This window comes from Hippocampus bargibanti, linkage group LG20, assembly GCF_051943395.1.
Source record: "Hippocampus bargibanti isolate YZ-2025 linkage group LG20, ASM5194339v1, whole genome shotgun sequence".
NCBI classification, from domain to species: Eukaryota; Metazoa; Chordata; class Actinopteri; order Syngnathiformes; family Syngnathidae; genus Hippocampus; species Hippocampus bargibanti.
In genome coordinates this window covers 7,521,908-7,547,017 of record NC_142753.1, presented here as the reverse complement: position 1 = coordinate 7,547,017, position 25,110 = coordinate 7,521,908, and the positions used below count along the sequence as shown (strand labels likewise).

The following is a 25,110-nucleotide window of genomic DNA, read 5'->3' as shown; positions in this document are numbered from 1 at the left end:
AAGGGAAATCCTGCCTCCTTGTGGAAGGGAAAAAAAAATTGCCAGAGGCCATGGCCAGCGCTTTATTTGCAGCCTAGCATGAAAAATAAATACAATGTATTCTTCTTTGTCTTCTTCTTCTTCGTATTATTATTATTATTATTTTTAAAAAAAACACATTCAGGAATGGCGCTCTGTCATATTTTCAATTCCCGAATAAATTTGTGAATGGCAGTGCATGAGTTGATCAAAATACCAAATTATTTCAAAACCAATAGCAATCTGAGTTATTATGAAAATGTCACCACCATATTTGAGAGTGCTGTTTGATTGATTGATTTCACCCCCACCCCCAGAAAAACTCATCTATAGCTGCTTTCTTAGCCAACCGGTCTCAGGTGTACGGTCATCATTTATTATCAAACCACTGAAGCGCATCCGAGCCAATCAAATTGGGGGAACCGAGAGTGGGTAAGAGGGGTACGACTACCACCCTTGCGGCCACTAGATGACGCTAGTAGACCGCACCGCCAGTGGAGCTGTGGTCCCTGGATGCTGCGCGCTCCCCGCGACCCCCTGTCGGAGTCAGCGGATTACAAACTCCGGTAAGTGGAGCACCGCCCACTTCATCCCTCCTCCCATTTTTATTTATTTTTTAATCTAGAGTCAACCCAGGGAAAAGGGAGTCCTGGCCGCGCTCGCCCTCCGGGAATTTCAATGCGGTGCTCATACTTGGTTGTCAGCAGCGTCTTCCATCGGCAGCTCTGCGGCGTTGTGGGTGACTAAAAATCCTCCTGTAGCGTGAGTGGAGGTGGCCGGGAGATGGGTCCGGAGATGGCGAGGTAGGCGCCCGTCCGTGATTGTCACGTCAACAACGGGGGTGAAGTTCTTCGCCTTTGCCCGGCGGATCTTCTCGACAAGTCTAAGCGGGGTGAGTTTTACCCATGAAATCTTCCGACGTGAAAAGTGCGAAAATATTTGCGGCGTTTGTATATTTTGGCTTCACGTGGTGTACTTAGGTAAGAATCTCTCCGTCTTTAGCGGGCTTTTCATCACGCATAGTCAAATTCGCCAATTTAATCAGACTAAAATATGACATTAGAAATGTGTAGCTGCAATTGGGTGAAAATAAGATTTATATTTTTTCCAATATTCCCCTCACGCTTATAACCCTACCCGTATTCCTCCCTTAAAGGACAACCGACGTCTCCGGACAAGTTGCGTCCATAATTTGTAAAATGACTTCAAATGACTTCTACTGGGCGTATTTTAATAAGATTCCACCACATGTAGCTATATTTTAGACTTGCGCTGAACATTCAGAAAGTCTTGTTTTTGAGTTGGTGAGGAGTCCTCAAGTGACGTCAGAAAAGGACCGCCTCCTGACCGTAAAAAAGACGCATTGTAGCGTCTTTTCATCACGTCAATGTATTTTGCTGTACTGTTTTTTTCTTTTGAAAACCCTGTGTTACATCCAAAATCTGCCAGCAAAGGGAGTCCAAGCTCCATGGAACGAATTTATCAGCCTGTGGAAATGGGCTGATTCATTCCTCACAGCTCGGTGGCCATTTTCTTGCCTCTTTTTGGCTGAGACATCCGTCCGTCTCGTGCGTCACGAGTATGAACCCGCCTGGAGTTCCTTAACACGCCGCCTCGTTAGTTGGAAAAGCGATGCCGCCATGCACCTTGTCCCGCTAAATCAATAAGGGCAAAAAGCGATGGACTTGTTTTTCCTACCCTGTGACTGAATCATTAATGTCACATCTGTCCCAGTCGCGCAAGGTGAATTGAGCGTCTCCAGACACAGTCAAGGTAAAGCTCTGATTGATTGTCACCAAAACGCAGCCTTGAAGGAAGACATGACACATCAATCCTGATTTCTATTTAAAGTGCACGTCAATTTCAAAGCATGTTTTTTCCCGATGAGAGAGATGGGTGTCAGTTTGAAGGCACGGGTGTGATGTTATATTATATGGGCGACGAAGGCGAAGGAAGTCAGTGTGGGATGGGTTTGTATGCGTATGGGAAAAAATGGGATTCCCCCCACTCACTTAAAGGACAACCGGTACAATTTTTTTTTGTTTCCTAACTGACATCAGAAAAATGTTTGATAGCATCTAAAATACCCAAAACACGCAGGCTGATATTTTTAGTCAAATGCAAAACACCAATAAGAATGACTTAAAGTGTCCCAAAACTACTTCAAAATGACCTCAGAAATGGCGAGTTTCAGAAGGTCCCGCCCCCTTGTTCGTGACGTCACGCCAGGACATCTTGCCTTGCTCTAGAATCAAAACAATGGCTTCAGATTCGGAGAAGATGCTTTCTTGTTTCTCATCCAGTTGTAAATATGATTCAAATAGTTCTGAAGAGGAAAGCATCAATGTTTGCAATCGATTAAAGAAGTCTTTCCATCTCATTTTGAGGCTTCAGGACTCCAATGTAGCGTCTCAGATAATGCACAAGATGGCGCCAAAGCTCTGTTGGAAATGGGCTGATTTGTCTGCTGGGAATTTTTTGTCAGCGAATATCAAATAGTAGTCTTGGTGCAATACACAACGATTCACCATCGAAAAGGTTTGAAAAGACACAATTCGTACACTGGAAAATACGATATAAAACTTTTTTTTATTAATTGACGATGCGCCTTGTAGTCTGATGCACCTTATATATGGAAAAAGTTTTAAACTACACCATTGAGTGGGGGTGCACCTTACACCTGGTGTGCCTTATACACTGGAAAAAAGGAGATAAAACTATTTTCATTCATTGAAGATGCACTTTATAGTCTGGTGCGCCTTATACTGTATATGGAAAAAGGTTGAAAATACACCATTCCTTGGGGGTGCACCTTATACATCGGTAAATACAGTATGAAACTTATTATTCAGTGAAGGTGCGCCTTATAATCCGGTGCGTCTTATATATGGAAAAAGTTTGAAAATACACCATTCATTGGGGGTGCACCTTATACTGTACTCCGGTGCGTCTTATACACCAAAAAAATACGGTCATACTCTAAGTATCCCAGATCCGAAATGGACAAAAAAGGAGTGTTAGCGACACTGCCCCTTGTGGTATTTTACACGTATGTCAACAGCTTGCATAAGAAACAAAAAATGTGGATCTTTTTGTCATTCAATATCCCCTGATCAAATATGTCACTATAATTGATTGTTCATCGATCGATAGATTCATAGTGACGTAAGTAACCAGCCCTTTTCAAATAATGCACTAAGTTCCAGTTTTTGTTCTGTGGTTATCATCATACATTCCTGTTTTTATTCATTTTCTGTAGCCAGGGTCGTTGCAAAAACTACATTAACAAGTAAAACATATATGTGTGTGTGCGTTTATGTGTCAAATGTCAAGCAGAACGCCTTGCCCGGTCACACGGCAGTCGTATGTCATACACCTGTCCTACGCTCCTGACCGTGTCCGCACATCACCGAGTACTTTCAGCTCCACTTGGCTAAAAATAATACCCGCACCAGAAACATGAATAATGGAGGACGGGGGTAGCAAGATCCAGGTCAGAGTCAGAGCCAATTCCAGGAGTTTAAATCCCGAAGGAGGACACTACCAGACCGCCATACTAAGATTCACTTTGTAGCATCTAGCACATCTGCAAACCGCTGGAGACTAACTAGCCGAGGTTTTATACACGAATGACCTGCAAAATTGATCTGTCTGTCCATTTTTTTTTTGTTTCTGGCTTTTATTTATGTGATCCAGCGCGTTTAGTCGCATTACATTCATGATGGAGTTTAAAGGACAACCGACGTCACTTTTTTGTTTCTTAACTGACCTCAGAAAAACGTTTTATAGCATCTAAAATACCCAAAACACGCAGAATGATATTTTTATTCAAATGCAAAACACCAATAAAAATGACTTAAAGGCTCCAAAATCTGCAAAAAAATTGAGCTGCGAATTGGGCATTTTCAGAAAGTCCCGCCCCCCTTTCGTGACGTCACGCCAAGACGTCTTGTGAATCAAAACAATGTCCTTCAGATTCGGAGAATATGCTTTCTTGTTACACATCCAGTTATGAATATGATTCAAATTGTTTTTAAGAGGAAAGCATACATGTTTGCAATCGATTAAAGACTTTATTCCTTGTCATTTTGAGGCAAACGGGCGGGGGGAATGTCGCACCCAAAAATGGCCACCGCTGTTGTGAGGAATGAATCAGCCCGTTTCCACAGCCTGATAAATTCCTTCCATGGAGCTTGGACGCCCTCTTCTGGTGGCTTTTGGGTGCAACACAAGGTTTTCAGACCAAACAGTACTGCAAAATACATTGACGTGATGGAAGGACTGCTACAATATGTCTTTTTGTCGGTCAGGGGCGGACCTTTAGTGACGTCACTTACGTTCTCGTCACCAACTCAAAAACAAGACTTCCTGAATATTCAGCGCGAGTCTTAAAACGTAAAATATAGCTATATGCGGTGGCATCTTATTAAAATTCGCTCAGTAGAAGTCATTTGAAGCCATTTTACAAATTCTGGACACAACTTGTCCGGAGACGTCGGTTGTCCTTTAAACAGATGTCAGATGGGAGCATGTTAACATTTATTAGCGGAATGAGAGGACGTTTATTGATGATGTCGCAAATGCTTTCTAAGGGGGATTTTTTTTAATTTATTTTTTAATAGGCCCTCACAAATCCCAATGGAAAGGTTGGAAACTCTTCTAAATGTTGAACCAAAGTGGTTTTCAAACTTTTTAAACTAAGTGTGAACTTTGAAAAAAAGGTGCCGGTTAGCTCTGTCGCAACTCCAATTAACTCATTCACTGCCATTCACAAATGTATTCGGGAATTGAAAATATGACTTCAAGCGCCATTTCCGAATTTGTTTGGGTTTTGTTTTTTCATGCGTAAGTGCCGATAAAGCGCTGACCGTTGCCTCTGGCAATGTTTTCTTTCTTTTCCACAAGGGGGAAGCATTTCCTTTTTTTCCATGTTAACGCTTTGTTCCCGCTTCAGCTGCTGTAAAAGCGCTATATAAATCAAAATGTATGTATTAGCTATCTATTTGCTAGCTGGCTAGCTTTCTATCTATTTGAGTTACTTCCAGGTTGAGTGAACGCTGGCGCGTGTGGCTGCCTAATCCTGTGACTGTAAAGTGACCTTGAGAGTTTTGAAAGGCGCTTATACATGAAATGTGTTATTATTATTATTATTGTATTTTGTATATCCACCCCCATTTCAAGTTCATGTAACTCCAGACCCATATAATTTAGGAATTAACTCTTTTTTTCTGATGAAAGAAGACAATTTAAGGTTTCTAACGCTGTATTGAATTATATAGTCCTAAAACTCAATATTCTGAGAGTCCTGGAATTTGAGTGACAATGACAAAAACCCTGGCACTGAAGTGGACACATTTTTGCACATTACTTTATTATTATTATTATTATTATTAATTTTTTTTAATAATCTCACTGGAAGGATGGAAACTCTTGTAAATATTGTACCAAATTGGTTGGTTTTCAAACTTTTTAAACAAAGTGTGTACTTTAAAAAACAAAGTGCCGCAGAGCTCTATCGCAACTCCAATTAAATTGCTGTCGTATAGTGTTCATCAGGTTTTGTTCCTATAAAGTCTGTTGAATGCTATAATTAACTCATGTCATTTTCTTCACAGCTCGCTCACAAAGAATTAAAAATTAAACACAAATATGCTGATAATTCACTTTAAATTAGAATTGACCGCTGCCTCATCACTAACTTCTCCCCATCTTTCTAAAGGTCCACACGGCACATTTAAAAGCAGCGCGGCGCCAGAATAGAATGACAGAACAGCGTTTCATGTGAAACACAAATCCTCAGTGAGTAATCATCTGGCGTGTCATCGACGTAGCTATCCATCTCTCTCATTCACACATCGTCCTTTCGTCGACGTGTTCTCGCTAAGCTCGAAAGCGATGTTATTTTGACATCTGATGACAGCTGCGCTTCGCAAACGGTTTTGTTTTTGGGGCACCAAATTTTGCTTTGCCACTTTGCAAGTGTAATTTTTGAGTGCAGCAACAGTGAGGACACCCTTGGGTGAAAAGATGCAAATCTGACCCAATTAGCACTCCTCCTTTTCCCCCTTCCCTGACTCAGTTGTGTAACAAGGTCCCAGGTGTGGGCAGGTACGCTCTGTCTGTCCTTCCGCCTGTCCGTCTCCTTCTAAATTTACCCTGACGCATCTGTTCTTCTTTCTCCTTTTCTCCTCTCAGCGGGCGATTGCGCAATTTCACCATGAGCAACATCTATGAGTCTGCGGAGGCCACGCTGGGCTTCATCAGCTCGCCGTGCCTCACCAAAGTGGAGCTCAGAGTGGCCTGTCGGGGAATTTCCGACCGAGACGCCCTGTCCAAACCTGACCCATGCGTTGTTCTGAAGATGCAGTCGCACGGCCAGTGGTTTGAGGTACAGACCGTCGACGGGCGGAGGGGGAACTTTGGGCTTGGCGACAGTGGACAGCTGATCTTGTAAACTCTGTAAAAAATAAATAAATAAAATAAAAAACATTCACTGCTAGATACAGTAAAGTCTCGTTATATCGATATTCAGGGGAGTCCGAAAAAATATCGATATAACCGGGACTATCGATATATCCGACCCTGTTTGCATGTAATTTTCTCCGTGCGTGCATAGAAATAGCATCGATATAACCGGGACTATCGATATATCCGATATCGATATAACGAGACTTTACTGTATGTGCAAAAAATGTGTCCAATCCAGTGCCAGGGTTTTTGTCATCGTCAATCAAATTCCAGGACCTGCAGAATATTGAGTTTTCAGACTACATAAACATTCAATGCAGCGTAAGAAAACGTGGACTCTCTACTTTCATCAAAAAGAAAAGAGTTAATTCCTAAATTTTATAGGTCTGGAGTTATAAAAGCCACCTATTTAAAATTGCATTTTCTGTATAGCTCTTTCTCTTGTTTCTATTTATAATTTTATTTTATTTATTGCATTGTATTTGTGATTATAATTTATTTATTATAGTACCTATGCTTGTCTGTGACTGTAAAGTGTCCTTGTGAGCTTTGAAAGGAGCTTAAAATGTAATTTATTATTATTATTATTATTATTATTATTATTATTATTATTATTATTATTATTATACAAGCTTGAAATGAGGGCAGCTGTCCAAAATACAATGCAATACATATGTATTGGTTTATATAGAGCTTTAACAACAGCTGAAAAGGGGAAATGCGCCCCCTTTCTGGAAGGAAAAAAAAACATTGCCAAAGGTCTAGCCAGCACTTTATCGGCACCCAAGCATGAAAAAAAAAACAAAACCCAAACAAATTTGTGAATGGCGACGTGATGTTTTCAATTCCGTCTCATTAAAAGTACACAACAATCAAAACAGAACAGTTGCAATCCTCAACTTTGGATTGGCAGTTGTCATTTTTTTATGACCTGCATTGCACCCAAACAATTTAAATTGAAAAGAGAATCTTGAAGTCAAAACAACAACAAAAAAACTAAATAACAAATAATATGACAACACAAAAACACAGTCATTCATTCTTAAGCACTTGCTGTACCCTCTTTGTTGCATGAATCAATGTAGGCAAAAGAGGAGAGGATCAAAGCGTCCTTTTCACCAGTGAAACAGGGACGTCATGGTGGAATGTGCGCGTCTGCTACAAGCTAAATGTTGAAAGCAACCACAAAGCTGTAGCATCCATTGCTGAAAAGAATTTGTATCACATCTCCAGTCCTATGTAAATCCGCTTCAATTCCAAGCCGCGCCAAGGTGAAAATCATGGCACGAAAATAAAATAAAATAAAATAAAATAAAATAAAAGCCCTCCCCCCAGTTTTGAGGTTTAGGGTGTTAGGGTGTGAATTAAAACATGCTCATTCATTGTCTATGCGGAAAAACGGTATCTAGATGAGTTGGAATTTATCGACTTATATGGAATCCAATGCATATCACAGTTATCGTTTATTGCTGAGGGGAATGCCGAAATTTTTGACCCTGATCATCCTCAAAAAAGGTGGACCGGACGGAAGTGATCCGCAGCAGTAGCGGTCCGGTTTTCTCCAAGATCTTCCTGGTGGATTACTACTTCGAAGAGGTCCAAAGGCTACGTTTCGAACTTCTGGACATCAGCTCAGGCAACAATGGCCTCCGTGATGCTGACTTCCTCGGGGCCTTGGAGTGCACCTTGGGACAGGTCCGTATGTCAAAAGAGGGAATATAAAAGGATTTTTGTGCCTTGCTCAAGGGCGCATACGTCTTTATATCGACACAATTTATATATGACTGTCCAATCAATATTTAAATACAGTGATACCTTGGCTTACGAACTTAATTGGTTCCCAGACAGAGTGTGTAAGGCGAAAAGGGTGTATTCCAAAAAATAATTTCCCATAGGAAACCATTAAAATGAAAATAATCAATTCCCAGGTCCCCATAAAACATAATTTTCTACTTTCTAATCGTCTAAGCCTTAAAAGTAGACAAAATATACCTTATTTTATGTATAATAAATGTGCTATGGTATGATAATTAAAGAAACAAATTTTACTGTATAATAAAGTCATTTTATTTACCCTTGTGATGGTCGTTGGCTTGATGGAATGGAGTGGCCGGTTTCCTCAGCATTAAACACTTGATGAGGAACGTAGCCTTCTTCTTTTACCATCTTGAGGAATGATCCCTTGTAGGTGCTTTCTCTGTGATAATTGTATCTAGTTCCTCATCAATTGTGTTCTGTTTAGCTGGGTTGATAGCTTTTTGCATCAAGTGTACAGATGGCTTGTGGAGCCAGATTGATGGGATATTTTAACCTTGCAGTCTACACTCTGCTTATGAACTATCAAAGTTGAAACTCTCTCACTGTCATCTGCCTGTCTCTTTAATGTTTAAACCACTTCCCCTCAATGCTGTGTTCTTGACCAATCATGTGGCTTTAACCGAAGACTGGGAGCGGGGAATAGAGGACTAAAACAGTCGGCTGCCATTTTGTTGTTCGAAGAACGGGCACTTCGCGAACGACACATCACTCATTGAGGCAGCTCCGTGTACGAAAAAAGTTCGTATGCCAAGGTAAAATTTTCATAAATGTAAAGTTCGTAAACCGAAAAGTTCGTAAGCCAAGGGGTTCGTAAATCGAGGTATCACTGTATGTGCTTTATAGTGGAGCTGCACTCATTAAAGGCAGCCAATCAGCAGGAAAAAATATAGGCATTGTGCTCATTAAAAAGACCGATGACCTCAGCGGGTGCCTGCGAAATGCCAGCTAAGCAGTTTTTAATTCCATTTTTTTTTTCCACCAAGAAACACAACTATAAAATACGTATTTGCGGATGACCTTTTTTTTTTTTACTGATGCATGAAAAAAAAAGCGTGCCATTAAAGTGCTAGCCGGAGGTTTCCCGAAATTGGATGAAGCCAGCGGCGTTTACAAGGACAAGCCTTGTCGAGAGCTTTTGTTTCATTCCACTGGCTTGTTTGCTTTATGTTGCAGCAGCTTAAAAGCACCGCAAGCGCTCGACCTGTTTGGAAAATGCTTTGCTACTCTTCTGCAGTGCTTTTTAAGATGAGTGGTTGAAAGCAAGAGATGCAATGATGCAAGAGATGTTGTTATTTGGCCTGCCTCGAGGGCAAAATGGCCGTTCGGCGCTCCATGGAATTTGCAACTATCTCTAGAGACGCATTCCTATATGCGCTGGCGCTGTTTGTATTTCTAATTTTTGGTTCATAAGTCAGAGCAAAAATTGTGAGTGGAAAAATGTGTAAGGTCTCTAGGTGCAAATGTTTTTTTTTTTTAATTAATTAATTAATTAATTAATTTACTTAATTATTTATTTACTTGTTTGTTTGTTTCATTTATTTAAGTGTTTAGTTGTTTCATTGTTTAATGAATTATTTATCAATCTATTTATTTATGTATCTGTTTGTTTTTATTTACTCACCGAGCCATTTATTTGATTATTTACATGTTTATTTCTGTATTTATGTGTGTGTTTTTATTTATTTATAAATGTATTTATTTATTGTTCATTTATTCATCTAGCCATTTATATAGTTATTTGTTTAGTTGTTTAATTGTTATTTATATAGCCATCTATTTAGTCATTTATTTAACTTATTTATTTTTTTATTTATCCATCTATTTATTTGGTTATTGTTCATCTATTTATGTGTTTATTTATTTAGTTATTCATTGTATTTATTTCTTTTTTTATTCATTGATCTATTTATCTATGTATTTGTTTCTTGTTCATTTATTCACCAAGTCATTCATTTATTTACATGTTTATGTATTTTATTTTTTATTCATTCACGTCACCATTTATTTATTTATTTATTCTTATTCACTGTCCCATTTATTTCTTATTGGTTTATTGATTTATTGATTTATTTATTTATTGTTGAATTGTTTGCTTGTTTAATGTGTTATTTAGTTATTTAACCATTTATGTATTTATTTATTTATTTATTCTTTTTTTATTACTTTATTTATTTATTGTTGAATTGATTGCTTGTTTAATGTGTTATTTAGTTATTTAACCATTTATTTATTTACTTATTCATTCATTCATTCTTATTCACCGCGCCATTCGTTTCTTATTAATGTGTTTGTTTATTTATTTATTTATTGTTGCATTGTTTAATTTGCTTGTTTAATTTGTTATTTAGTTCTTTAACCATTTATTTATTTATTTATTTATTTATTGTCGTCCCGCCGTGAATAATATTCCCTTTTTTGCGTGTGTCATTTTCAGATCGTCTCTCAAAGGAAACTCACCAAAGCACTCCTCAAACAAGGAAACACTGCCGGAAAATCTTCTATCATGGTGTGGACACTGTTCAAAATCAGCAAAAACACACTTTCTCACAATCACAACTCACTTTTTCGGAGGGGGGAAAAAAACGGACAATTTATACGATGTTGCCACACATTCAGCGCGATCAATAGCTCATTTCCATCCCGTTTTCTCTCGCCTTCTTCTTCCTGCCACTCGTCAACTCCACTCCGAAGGTGACGGCGGAGGAGCTGTCCGGCAACGACGACTACGTCGAGCTCTCTTTCAGTGCACGGAAACTGGATGACAAGGTTTGTGGAACCAAAATGAGGCTTTGTTGAGATATTGGATCACCTTAAGTGACCCCCCCCCACTCCCCCACTAGATAACTGTTCATTTTCAGGCTTCCCGTGCGTGCACACGGGCACGGTCATGAATGACTAATCTAAACAGGTTGTGCCTTGGGCGGGAACTGTGGAAGTCAGCAAGAGAGAGCTGGACAATTTAACGCACACAAGAGAGAAAGACTTGGAAGAAACGAGGGAGAAATAATGATTCCTTTTCGAGGGTAAAGGATTTATGCTAGCACCTTATGGATGTGTTTTCCCTCTAAAGGATTTCTTCAGCAAGTCAGATCCATTCCTGGAGATTTTTCGAATCAACGACGATGGGAGCGAGTCACTCGTACACCGGACAGAGGTAATTACGGATTTAATGACTTTACCTCTGGTGTGCTTTTAAAAATCTTGTTTGTTTATATGTGCAACCACCAACATCCCTTCCCGACCTCGCCGGTATTGGTTCAGACGGTTATGAACAACTTGAGCCCCGTTTGGAAATCCTTTAAAGTTTCCTTCAACACGCTCTGCAGCGGAGACCAGGAAAGGGAGCTAAAGGTGAGTCCGCTATTGGTATTATTTATTGCGATTTTTTTTTTTTTTTTTTTTTTTTTTTTAGGATTGGATTAGCCTTTATTAGTCTCGCAGTGGAGAAATGTACATTTTCACAGCAGCAAAGTGATGAAAGTAAGAGGAAATGATGAAAGGAAGAAGTAGAAAAACAAAATTCAAGACCTACTGTAAAGGCAGCCACTCTCGGGACGCCATTTTGAAGTCAAAACAACAGCAACAAAAAACTAAATGACAAATAATGTGACGCAACACAAAGACCCATTCAATGTCAAGCACTTTCTGCACCATCTTTGTTGTGTGAAGCAGTTCTAGATGAAAGGGTCAAGGTGTCCTTTTCACCAGTGGATCAGGGACGTCATGGTGTCATGCGCATCTGCTACAAGCTAAATATGAAGTGGGGGGGCTGTCCAAAATACAATGCCATATATACATATTAGCTATCAAGCTAGCTAGCTATATATTTGCTATCTATTAGCTATCGAGCTTCTAGCTAAATATTAGTTATCTATGAGCTAGCTAGCTAACTTTCTATCTGAGTTACATCCGAGTTGAGTGAACGCTGGCTCGTGTTGCTATCTATTAGCTATCTATCTAGCTAGCAAGCTAGCTATATATTTGCTATCTATGAACTATCTAGCTAGTTATTCCGGGTTGAGTGAACGCTGGCGCATGCGGCTGCCGCTGCTCACCCACAGAAAAATTCTGTGACTGTAATGTGACCTTGAGAGTTTTGAAAGGCGCTTATAAATTAAATGTGTTATTATTATTATTAGGATAAATATTGAAAGCAAACACGAAGCTGTAGTATCCTTTGACGTAAAAGAAATTGGATCACATCTCCTGTCTCACAGAATCCGCTTCAATTCCAAGCTGCGACACAGTGTCATATATGCTGACGCTCTTTTTTTTTTTCTCATCGCGGGCTCCTCAAGCCGTGCATTCATCCAATCTTTGACACTTTTTAATAAGAAATAATAATGAATTCATTGATAAGCGCCTTTCAAAACTCTCACGGTCACTTTACAGTCACAGGATATTTTTTTCTGCGGGTGAGCAGCGGCAGCCACACGCGCCAGCATTCACTCAACCCGGAACTAACATATTAGTTGTGTTGCGTTCAGGAAACTTGGGAGTTGTGACTATCAACCCAATCCTACTCCCCATGACAAATTTCACATCTTTAATCTTCTTCCACATTGTTTGAATGGGTCGGTTTACTCCATACAACATCAAAATGGCGGTGGGTAGCCATTTTGAACAAGTAATGTCAAAGTAAAAAATAAATTACATAGAGGAAGAGGAATTAGGAATGTGGTGATCCAAAGCCCAATTCACCATCTACGCCACGACTTGGACCTGTTTTGACTGCGTCTAAAGTCCGGATTACTTTCTGTCATCAAATGTATCAGGTGCGCCCATTGGTCATGTGTTAAACCCCATCCATTTTTGATATCTCGTTAAATGCCATGTTTTATGTAACTAGGTCACCGGCAAACCGCGGGTTGACTCGGGGTCATGTTCCCAATTTTCAGGTTAGCGCGTTGTACAGGAGAAGATTACCAAAGAGCTCAAATGATCAAACTTTCACCTTTGCTCGCCAGAATACATTTGCGTAAATGAGCGGGAGAGCGGAGGGCCCCGCGCATCGACTCGGAATGCGTGAATAAACATGAGCTTGATCATCAAATATTCAGAGGCGTCTTAACTCTGCGTGGATCCTGACAGCAGGAGGAAAAGGGCTAACGCGCACACGTACGCGCCATGGGAGCCGGTTTCCCCGGCGACCCGTTTGAAGCGTTCGCGGTGTCGTGAGACATGGGCGGAAATTTTCTCTCTTTCCGCCGACCCTTGTCAAATAACACTCCATGCCGACTAATGCATGAATTAATGGCTGTTATATTTGTTTTGCTAAAGCTCTCATTTGGTATTCCCTGCATAGCTATTAATAAATAAATTACTTCCGTTTCATTGCGTTCAAACACCTTTATTTTGAAAACTGACCGGAACCTCTGGTACATCTGTCTACACAATGTCACTCTTGACGCAGATTACTGGTTAAATGAAAGTCGTTGGAAAGGGGAAAAGGCCCAAGAAGGTGACATGAAAGCATATGACTTTCCAAAAATAAAAAATAAAAAGAAGGCTATCAAGAGTTGTAATTAAAATATGAATTTATCTCAACAGGAAATTCCCACTTTGCATAACATGCAAGCAATGCTGAGTCATATTTTTCACGTGCTTCGTATTTGCATCTTATTTTGAAGGCACGTTTAAAGGTTACCATAGCAACCCAAGAGCGTTGCATCCCTACAAGATATTCCTCATGTTATGATTGGTCTTTGTTATGATGTTTACAAAATATGACGGTTGTCATGGAGCTCATATCATAAGATTTTGTTGTATTTCTTTCCTTCTTTGTTTCTTTCTTTGTTTCTTTCTTTCTTTCTTTCTTTCTTTCTTTCTTTCTTTCTTTCTTTCTTTCTTTCTTTCTTTCTTTCTTTCTTGCTATCTAGCTATCTAGGTCGCCATGTGTCTAGGTAGCCAGCTATCTAGGTAGCTAGCTATCTAGGTTGCTAACTATCTAGCTCTCTAGGTTGCTAGCTATCTAGGTTGCTAGCTTTCTAGGTAGCAATCTATTTAGGTAGCAATCTATCTAGCGATCGAGCTATCTATCGAGTGATCGAGCTATCTATCTAGCGATCGAGCTAGCTATCTAGTGATCGAGCTATATATCTAGCGATCGAGCTATCTATCTAGGGAGCTATCTATCGAGCTATCCATATAGCTATCAAACTATCTATCTAGCTATCGAGCAATCTATCTATCGAGCTATCTATCTAGCTATCAAGCTATCTATCTAGCGATCGAGCTATCTATCTAGCTATCGAGCTATCTATCTAGCTATCGAGCTATATATATAGCTATCGAGCTATCTATTTAGCTATTGAGCTATCTATCGAGCTATCTGTCTAGCTATCGAGCTATTTATCTAGCTATCGAGCTATTTATCTAGCCATCAAGCTATCTATCTATCTATCTATCTATCTATCTATCTATCTATCTATCTATCTATCTATCTATCTATCTATCTATCTATCTATCTATCTATCTATCTATCTATCTATCTATCTATCTATCTAGTTATATTCTCTTCTATTATATTATTTATCACTGGTCCCTGAAAATCTTGTTGGACACAAAACTGGTCCGTTTGGGGACCGCTGCATGAGCACCCATCCTCAAAGGTCACACCGTTCCTCAACCGAACGACAACCCCAAACATCTCTTCCTGTTTGTCTTTTTTTTTTCGTTGCCGTCATTCGATTGATTATTTACTTATTTTTTCAACCGCTTGTAAATGAAAGAATGGCGTCGTTCCGTCCGGGGGCGTGCTTGCTGACTCTCGGCTTTTTGGTTTTTTTTTTTCTCCAGGATTGCGGCCATTTGTCTTGTTCGCCGGCGGCTCGCAGGCCTCCAAAACACGCCGTCTCTTTAGGCCACATCCTTCTCAGCATCCTCAGATTAATATTTCACTGCCCCGTTGCCCCCCCACCAACACCTCGTTATCAATCATTCAACATGGCATTTCGTGTGTGTGTTTATGTGTGTATTTGCTCAGGTGATGGCGCAGCTGCGCTCTAAGCAGAAGACTCTGTCTTTTTATTGTTTTTTTGTTGTTGTTTTTTTTCAGTGCACCGTTTGGGACTGGGACTCGAACGGAAAGCACGATTTCATTGGGGAGTTTCAGACCACGTTTAAGGAGATGAGGGCAGAACAGGAGGGCAAGCAGGTGAGAAAATAAACCCGTCGTCAGGAAGCGCCGGCACATTCTGTAATCGTTTCCATCAAATTATGCTGATTGTTCAAATCGTCACCGGGTGAGATGTAATCAAAGCATGGCCGCCATGTGAAAAAGGCGCCCCAAAAATAGTCTTCTGAATTGCAGCGAGAAGCATCGTAATTAAAATAAATAAATAAATAAATTACCCACAATGCCACAGGCGCTGACACAACCGCATATCATCACCGGTTCAGGCGGATGAACTTTGCTACGGCTGCCTCGCAGCGGCAAGGACGTGACGTCCGCGAGTTTAATGAAGAAGGAAACGCTTTTGAAAAGCACTTTAAAATCAATTCAGGGATGTAGGATTTGTTCAAGGATTCTTATTTTTTTTGGTCGAATTTATCGGCGCGGGGATCAAGGCCGGTGTTTTTTGAAATGTAACACATGGTTGTTCTTCAATCTTGTGATTTTATTTATTTAAAGGATTTAAATTTCCTAACTGACATCAGAAAAACGTTTTATAGCATCTAAAAATACCCAAAACACGCAGGCTGATATTTTTTATCAAATGCAAAACACCAATAAAAATGACTTCAAGTGTCCCAAAACGACTTCAAAATGACCTCGGAGATGCCGAGTTTCAGAAGGTCCCGCCCACAAGTTCATGAAGTCACGCCAGGACGTCTTGCTTTGCTCGAGAATCAAAACAATGGCTTCAGATTCGGAGAAGATGCTTTCTTGTTACTCATCCAGTTATGGATATGTTTCAAATAGTTCTGAAGAGGAAAGCATAAATGTTTGCAATCGATTAAAGAAGTCCTTCTGTGTTCCCCGAAAATGCACAAGATGGCGCCCAAGCTCCGTTGGAAATGGGCTGATTTGTCTGCTGGGAATTTGTGTCAACTACTATCAAATAGTAGTCTTGGTGCAGCAAACAACAATTTACCATCGCGTTATGTGTTTTCCTTCTAATTTCGCCATCAACACGGATCAACACGATACCAAACAAAGTACCCAAAATGCATTGTGTGTCGCTTTCTTGGTCAGGGGCGTTCCTTTAGTGACGTCACGTACAGACTCGTCATCAACTCGAAACCAAGACTTTCTGAATATTCAGCGCGAGTCTTAAAACGTAAAATATAGCTAAATGCAGTGCAATCTTTGTAAAATACGCTCAGTAGAAGCCATTTGAAGTGATTTTACAAATTATGGACACAACTTTTTCAAAGGCGTCGGTTGTCCTTTAATTTTTTTACATCCTTTGCAATATCTCTACATTCATTTGAGCAAAGATAATTTCGCCGTGTTTATTTTTGAGTAAATATTTAACGTGAAATGCAGTGGCAGGCCGTGGATTTCATCGCTAGGCCTTCAGTAGGCTGCTTCAGTAGTGACTAGCCAATTATACTTTGTGAAAACTCTTGATGTATACCAGCGCCTGCACGACAGTGCCAGGGTTTTTCTTATTGTCACTCAAATTACAGAACCCACAGAATGTTGAGTTTTAGGACTATATAAACATTAAATGCAGCGTAAGAAAGCTCAGAGACTCTTCTTTAATTAATCAGAAAAAAAGAGTTAATTCCTAAATTATATGGGTCTGCAGTTATATGAGCTTGAAATAAGGGCAGCTGTTTATATAGCGCCTTAACAACAGCTGAAGCTGGAACAAAGCGCTAACATGGGAAGAAAAAAAAACATGTCCAGAGTCCATTTCCAGCACTTTATCGGCATCCTAGCATGAAAAAACAAAACGAGAACAAATTCGGGAATTGCCTTCTCCGTCATATTTTCAATTCTTGAATAAATTTGTGAATGGCAGTGAATGAGTTAATAAGAATTAATGGACAAAATATACTATCAGGCTGCCGAATTGATAAAAAAAAAAAACGAATTCTTTAAAAGCTCACTTTTTTTCAATAGAACTCAAGGCAAAGAAGCAGAATGCCACAAAATTCGGAAAATGAAATTTGAAACTGTCAAAAATCATCTGAAATAATGAGCAGGGTGGTTTACAATTTCACACGTCTTTTGTTTTTATTTCACATTGATACATTTAAAACGCTATCATAGCCTCTGAGGGGGAGCGGAGGGGCAAGTAGGGGTATGGGACATTACCGCCTGATTGTCACGTTCCAAATCTAAATATTTTCCTTCGATTCAGTGGGAATGCATCAACCCGAAATATCAGATGAAAAAGAAGAACTACCGAAACTCCGGCGTGGTCTTTCTCAACCACTGTAAGGTAAACTCAACCTCCTTGACCACCATTGTCAATTAAATTCAACAATTCAAGACTTGATTTATGTGTTACCTAAAACGTCTTTTCCCTCCATGACAGATCATCAAAATGTATTCCTTCTTGGATTATATCATGGGAGGCTGTCAAATCCAGTTCACCGTGAGTTGCCTTTCTGGAAAATGCTCGTTCTGGTGGGCAGTTCTTCATATATAGCGTGTGTGTGTGTGCATGTGTTCATCCCAGGTGGCAATAGACTTCACGGCATCCAATGGGGACCCCCGAAACAGCTGTTCCCTCCATTACATCCACCCCTACCAACCCAACGAATATCTCAAAGCTTTAGTGGCCGTGGGGGAGATCTGCCAAGACTATGACAGGTACGGCGGACACTCCAACCGTCACCTCATTTACACACACGCATTCCTTTTTCAATGGCTTTGTGAGGTCCGGATAAATCCAGATAAGGAGTGAGGACCACAGTTGCTGATAAATTTAGAGAACTAGTGTTACATATGAAGACTAAAGGTCACCCCATTTTCCACTTCAACTTCTTTAAAAACAAATAAATAAGAAGTGGACTTGAAACTGAAATACAGTAAAGTCTCGTTATATCGATATTCAAGGGAGTCCGAAAAAATATCGATATAACCGGGACTATCGATATATCCGACCCTGTTTGCATGCAATTTTCTCCGTGCGTGCATAGAAATAGTATCGATATAACCGGGACTATCGATATATCCGATATCGATATAACGAGACTTTACTGTAACAGCAGGAGTGAGGTTTCTGAATTCAAAGTCCTCACCCCTGTAGTGAATTTGGTTAAAATATCATTTTACTTTTTGTGGTATGAACTTTTTCCTCTCATTAACCACGGACACACATACACATAAACACACACAGTGAGTAAAAAGTGTGTGTATCCAAGTGAAATGAAAATACACACAAAAAAAACATTTTGGGTGAATTTGTGAGGACCTTTCTGGAACTTTAACAGATGCATATATAGACCCTCTAAAAGCCTTTAGAATGAAAAACTTGTGAGGACCGGCCAAAAGGTCCCCACTTGTCAAAAATGTCCTCACTACGTATGGTGTAAAATGTTAGTGGTCCTTACAAGACTAGTCATACAAACACACACACACACACACACACACACACACACACACACACACACACACACACACACACACACACACACACACACACACACATACAAATTAATTCCAACTCCTTTTATCTTATTTTCCTATTTCTCGGTCTCTTCAATGAAAACGTGGGTCAATCCAGCGATAAAATGTTCCCGGCGTTTGGTTTTGGAGCTTTAATCCCGCCTGACTTCAAGGTAGGTGTGTTAGCGTGTCTATCCAGATGAAAGGCAAAACGCATCTGACGTCGCATTAAGGCCTTGTTTTTCTCTCACGTGAAGGTGTCACATGATTTTGCCGTCAACTTTGACGAAGACAATCCCGAATGCGCCGGTAAGCTTTTCAAACGCACGTCTGCTACAAGCAAAATGTTGAAAGCAAACAAAGCTGGAGCATCCATTGACGAAAAGAGATTGGCTCACATCTCCTGCCCCACGTAAATCCGCTTCAATTCCAAGCGGCGACAAATCCACATACGCTTCTTTCTTCTCATCGTGGGCTCCTCAAGCAAGTTCTCCAGTGCCATTTTTTTCTCCTGTATTGCGCACGCATGCCCAATCGGGAGATTTGTCATGATTATTTCAGGCTACAACACACACAGAGAAAAATAACACTCATCCGGATGTGTGAAATTGGCTTCTGTACTCTTCCTTCCACATTGATGCTTTCTTGCTGTGAGCTCGGAAGCGCCATCTTTGGATTGCGTTTATGACGTCGCACCCACAAAAACATCCCATCACCTTGTTATATCTCGAATCGTCACGGAAACAACGTTGATTATTTGAGCACTTTTCCGTATGTGCACGTCGCAGGAATCCAAGGGGTGGTTGAGGCCTACCAGAATTGCCTTCCCAAGATTCAACTCTACGGGCCCACCAATATCGCCCCCATCATCCAGAAAGTAGCCTCGTCCGCCTCGGAGGAGATGCACACCAAAGAGGCCATGGTGAGAAGGGGCAAAAAAAATCTTTTTCATGTACTTCATAATTCCGAATTTTCATCCATTTTTGTCTGGTGTATATGATTTTTTTAATATTCAAATCTGCCTCTTCACTACCAATAGGAATATTTCATCCTCCTCATCCTGACCGACGGCGTCATCACCGACATGGCCGACACGCGGGAAGCCATCGTGCACGCCTCCCACCTCCCCATGTCCGTCATCATCGTCGGCGTGGGCAACGCCGACTTCACCGACATGCAGATTTTGGACGGTGACGACGGCATCCTGCGTTCGCCCAAGGGCGAGCCCGTCCTCCGAGACATCGTCCAGTTTGTGCCCTTTAAGGATTTCAAGCATGTAAGCACGCACGAGAGGCACGTTTTGAAATTGGGTCCCAAATCCCTCACACACCTCATCCCTACCATGTAGCAAAAACATGTGTGTGCGCGTGTGCTCGTGTGCGTGTGTATGTGCGTGTGTGTGTGTGTGTGTGTGTGTGTGTGTGTGTGTGTGTGTGTGTGTGTGTGTGTGATGAGAGTCTACGAGAGCCACATTTTGAAATTGGGTCCACACATGGCGAATCCCTCACACATCTTGTCCCCTCTATATAGCAAAAACGAGTGTGTGTGTGTGTGTGTGTGTATGTGGACGAGAGTCTACGAGAGCCACATTTTGAAATTGGGTCCCCATGAGGTCAATCCCTCACACATCTCGTCCCCACCGTGACAAAAACATGTATGTGTATATGCATGTGTGTGTGTGTGTGTGTGTGGACGAGAGTCTACGAGAACCACATTTTGAATTTGGGGGGACCCATGTGGCAAATCCCTCATACACCTCGTCCCCACCTTGTCACAAAAACGTGTGAATGTGTGCGGTTGTGTATTTGTGCTCGTGCATGTATGCGTGTTTGTGTGGACGAGTTTACAAGAGGCACATTTTGAAATTGGGTCCCCATGTGGCAAATCCCTCACGCACCTCGTCCCCTCTATATTGCAAAAATGTGTGTGTGTATATGTGTGTGTGTGTGTGTGTGTGTGTGTGTCTATTTATGTGGACGAGTCTACGAGAGCCACATTTTAAAATTGAGTCCCCATGTCGTCAATCCCTCACACATATCGTCCCCACCATGATGAAAAAACATGTATCTGGGTGTACATGCATGTGTGAGTGTGTGTTTGTGTGGACGAGAGTCTAGAAGAGGCACCTTTTGAAATTGGGTCCCCACGTGGTAAATCCCTCGCGCACATTGTCCCCACTATGTAGAAAAAACATGGATGAGTGTGTGTGTGTGCGTGCTCGGATGGCATTGATGTAGTCAGGCTTTGACAGGGCCTGTTTGGCTGGATTTGTTACGCTAAGTTTGCTCTTTGGCAGGTTGAGAAATCAACCAATTAGGTGCCAACCAAACAGAAAGTGTCCGTGTGCTTGGATGTGGGTGGGTGGTGACTCAATCAAAGTCCTGGGGTGGGGGGGGGGGGGGGGTGCATAACTGGGGGAGTGGGCTGTAAAGATATGGACCCGGAGATATTCACAAAAGGGACGTGCGGGTTGTGGAAGTAAACAATCGGGGCGTGGAAGTGGGTGGCTGATTGGGGGTGGGGGGGGGGGTCAGCGGGAGAGGCGAGCTAATGACAAAAGGGAGCAAGGGAGTGTGTGACGGCGGTTGGCGAGGTGATTTTCTGCTCTGTCGTTTCTTTTCAAAGGGGATTAAGGGGAAGCGGGCAAGTGTGTGACAAGGCCGACTTGGATGTCTCAGGTCGGAAGCGCCTGTACGTGTTTTTTTTTAACGAAGAGGGGCCGATGAGTGGACTTTTGATAGCACATTGTCTCAGGGAATTAGGTTGAGATAGAGAGTAAGCGACTGACGATGTTATTCTCCCCCCCGCCCCCCTTCCCCTGTCCATTCACCCAGCACTCAACTTCCATTATTACACAGAGTGCATTTCAAACAACCGCAGAACTTTACCGTTCCGTAAGGACGTTTTAGGAATGCTTATTTTAAAAGCATCCTGCTTCGCCGAGGCTTTTCTTGCCCACTAGGCTGATTTGTGTGCTCAGTTCCCGATTCAGTGACGATGTAGTCTGACCTGGGATTTACGAGATGACCTTTCGTCAAATCGGTTCCTGGAAAAGTCCAAAAAGACGCCTGAGAACTCTTAAAGGACAACCGACGTCCCCGGACAAGTTGTGTCCATAATTTGTCAAATCACTTCAAATGACTTCTACTGAGTGTATTTTAATAAGATTCCACCGCATCTAGCTATATTTTACGTTTTAAGACTCTCGCTGAATATTCAGGAAGTCTTGTTTTTGAGTTGGTGACGAGTCCTCACGTGACGTCAGAAAAGGACCGCCTGCTCACCGTGAAAAGGACGCATTGTCGCATTGTCCTTCCATCACGTCAATGTATTTTGCTGTAGTTGTTTGGTCTGGGGACCTCGTGTTGCACCCAAAAGCCGCCAGAGGGCGTCCAAGCGCCATTTAAGAATTTATCAGCCTGTGGCGACGGAGGTGGCCACAGGATGTCGCCATTTTGTGCCTCTTTTTTTTTGTGAGAGATTTTTCCCCCAACGTTGCCTCAAAATGGCCCAAATACATTCTTTAATCGATTGCAAACATGTATGCTTTGCTCTTCAGGACTATTTGAATCATATTCATAACTGGATGTGGAACAAGAAATATTCTCCGAATCTGAAGCCATTGTTTTGATTCACAAGCAATGCAAGACGTCTTGGCGTGATGTCACAAAATGGGGGCGGGACTTTCTGAAAATGCCCAATTCGAAGCTCATTTTTTTGCAGATATTGGACACTTTAAGTCATTTTTATTGCCTTTGACTAAAAATATCATACTGCGTGTTTTGGGTATTTTCGATGCTATAAAACGTTTTTCTGGTGTCAGTTAAAAAACAAAAAAGTGACGTCGGTTGTCCTTTAAGTTCAGCTCACTTATCGTAAAGTGCCAACCAAAACCCAGAGGAGCACATGTGGAAGTTTTTCAACCCACTCGTCCACTTCCCACTTCCCCATCCAAGCTTGTCGGATCCCGTCAGTCTCCCTGCGCTACGCCTATGACGGCATCAGGCTCAAGAGTGAATTCCAGACTGCGAGTCACGCGCGGTTAGCGATGCGAAAGGCTTCTTAATGTATTCCGTTTTCTTTTCCCTTCTCTCTGTCCCGTCTGTCTGTCTGTCAACATCTCGACAGGCGTCCCCAGCTGCCCTAGCAAAAAGTGTTCTGGCAGAAGTCCCAAACCAGGTGGTGGATTACTACAACGCAAAAGGCATCAAACCCAAGTGTATGCCGGACTATGAGTCAACAAGGGCCTTCAGTCCCTGACGACGGACGAGCTCGATACGTGTTTACAATACGAGTGTGCATTGCTTACCCCTCCGGCGTACCATTTACACCACCTACACTCGCACACATTTATGTAAATCAGTGGCAGGCCGTGGATTTCATCGCTAGGCCTTCAGTAGTGCGACGTCTGAATCAATCCAGACTGAAAAGAAATGTGGTGTGATTCACTACAAGTCCACTAGAGGGTACCATTAGCCAGGAAATAACTGTCCGACCTTTCTTAATGACGTCCATTTTTTTTCCTTGAAAAGTATGTCTTTAAAATGGCCTTAACAGTGTATCTACAACCAAATTTCTTCTCCCTTTTTCAGCCATTGTGGGTTGACAAAACTGTTATTCAATCGACACAACGATATATTTGCCGATACATATACAGTGTGCTAGCTCTGGCCAGTATGCTCTTATCACTAGCGACTAGTGATACTATGATTGGATAGTGATCTGCCAATGTTGTGACTAGCCAATCATAGTTTACGAAAACTAATGAAACTGTACCTTCTTGAAGGCCTTGAGTTGCCAATTCGAAATCTGATTGGTTAAAGCAACAGTTTCATCGACATTTATTTTCATGCTCCAGGGCCTGCAGAACTGATTGTGAAGGCGTCCAGGTAGATTTCTGACCCTGGTAACAAATGAGGGCTGAAATGTCATTGGAATTCATGGACAAAATCTAATTCACATCAGTCCGTGCGTGATTCAGATATTTTTAGGCCAGCAGAGAAGGCTTTGCAGGCCTTGCCGGTCCGCCACTGATGTAAATACATACAGTAGAATTTTGCCTAGCTCATAGAAAGAAATAGCTCATTCAGGTGAACCAATTTCAACCCCTTATCACTGACTACTGCATGTTCGGCTTTTTCATGGCCTTAGCCGGGAATCCAATCCTTGTATATCTTCCACCTTTCTAGATACGAGTTAACCGAATCAGCATGCGGTTCACAGCCAGCCCAAAGAATTGACCTAATACATTGTTGGCATAACTAGCAAGATGCTTCGGTAGCGCAAATGTGATGAATGTATTCTAAAAAACTAGCATTGCACTTTGTATTCAACTATTTCCATGGGTGTTAGTTTGCCTGTTAGGTAATTACTTCTGCTAGCGACGCCCTTGTAGAAGGCTTGCTGGTTATGAAATAAAGTATCTGTCATTTCAAAGATATTATGGGCTGTTTTTTTCTACAGAATTCTTTTTTTTTTGGGGGGGGGGGGGTAATTGTAATAATTTCTTAATAACCTTCCTAAATTGTCAAGTTTTGCAGGGGTAGCTTGGTTATGGGTTGTAGGCACTGATCTGTGAGATCTTCCCCCCTTGTAAACTGCATGTTGATTATAATAAAGGTACTTTGTTTTTCTCATTTGGTGCAGTTTGCTCTTTGTTCACGTAATGAGCGGTAAAGTCAAAAGTCAACGTCAACTTTATTGTCAAATATGCTAATATGCATGACATACAGCACAGATGAAATTACTGTACTCTCGGACCCAGCGTGCAAGGCACGTATGACTTTAACAAACATAATAAACACGAAAATGGCAATTTGCCGGGAGAGAGAGGCATGTATGTGTGTGTGTTTAAGGTGTAAAATCGATCCCCTCTGTGAGGGCAATTGAAAAAAAAAATCAAGCGGATCACACGAGGAGGAGCCGAGGGCGCAGATGTCTTATACTGGAGAATTTAATGAACTCAGCAGAAGAGAGGGACGCAATGTAGACATTGCCGACTTTCACCGTTTCATTCCTTTAATTCCCAAAGGTTCGATTTAAAAGATATGATTTAGATATGACAAGGTGAACCAAAGCAAATCTTTTTTTTTTAAGCTAAAATTGTAACGTTTATATTTGCGACCAATGGGCAACACTGTGGGGTCACGCCTGCAGCTGCACAAGGGTTGGTCATGGTTTTGTTTGCTACTTTGGACCTTCCTGTTTTGATGACTTTGCTGTTTGAGATTTTGTTCCTG

The 25,110-nt window shown here is 41.3% G+C and overlaps 1 protein-coding gene across 2 annotated transcripts; it reads left to right on the top strand.

The window, feature by feature from the left end:
• The first annotated feature begins 449 nt into the window (after positions 1-449).
• On the top strand, positions 450-24,484 carry cpne4b (copine 4b). 2 transcript variants are annotated; one of them, XM_089023746.1, is made up of 17 exons: positions 450-910; positions 5,738-5,817; positions 6,214-6,406; positions 8,002-8,181; positions 10,739-10,810; positions 10,996-11,070; positions 11,375-11,458; positions 11,566-11,655; positions 15,362-15,460; positions 17,619-17,699; positions 17,796-17,855; positions 17,940-18,073; positions 18,990-19,044; positions 19,129-19,180; positions 19,660-19,793; positions 19,911-20,147; positions 23,000-24,484. In XM_089023746.1, exons 3-17 carry the CDS (start codon positions 6,236-6,238, stop codon positions 23,129-23,131), a joined length of 1,656 nt encoding a protein of 551 aa, XP_088879872.1. In that variant the 5' UTR covers positions 450-910; positions 5,738-5,817; positions 6,214-6,235; the 3' UTR covers positions 23,132-24,484. The 2 variants fall into 2 exon arrangements, with proteins under 2 accessions (XP_088879872.1, XP_088879871.1); XM_089023745.1 differs by lacking the exon at positions 5,738-5,817 and having other exon boundaries at positions 452-910.
• Positions 24,485-25,110: the final 626 nt, after the last annotated feature.

Coding starts and splice junctions, on each gene's coding strand:
- cpne4b (XM_089023746.1), top strand. CDS start 6,236: ATGAGCAACATCTATGAGTCTGCGGAGGCCACGCTGGGCTTCATCAGC. Junction 10,811..10,995: donor CCGGAAAATCTTCTATCATG/GTGTGGACACTG, acceptor TCCACTCCGAAG/GTGACGGCGGAGGAGCTGTC. Junction 17,700..17,795: donor TCTTTCTCAACCACTGTAAG/GTAAACTCAACC, acceptor CCTCCATGACAG/ATCATCAAAATGTATTCCTT.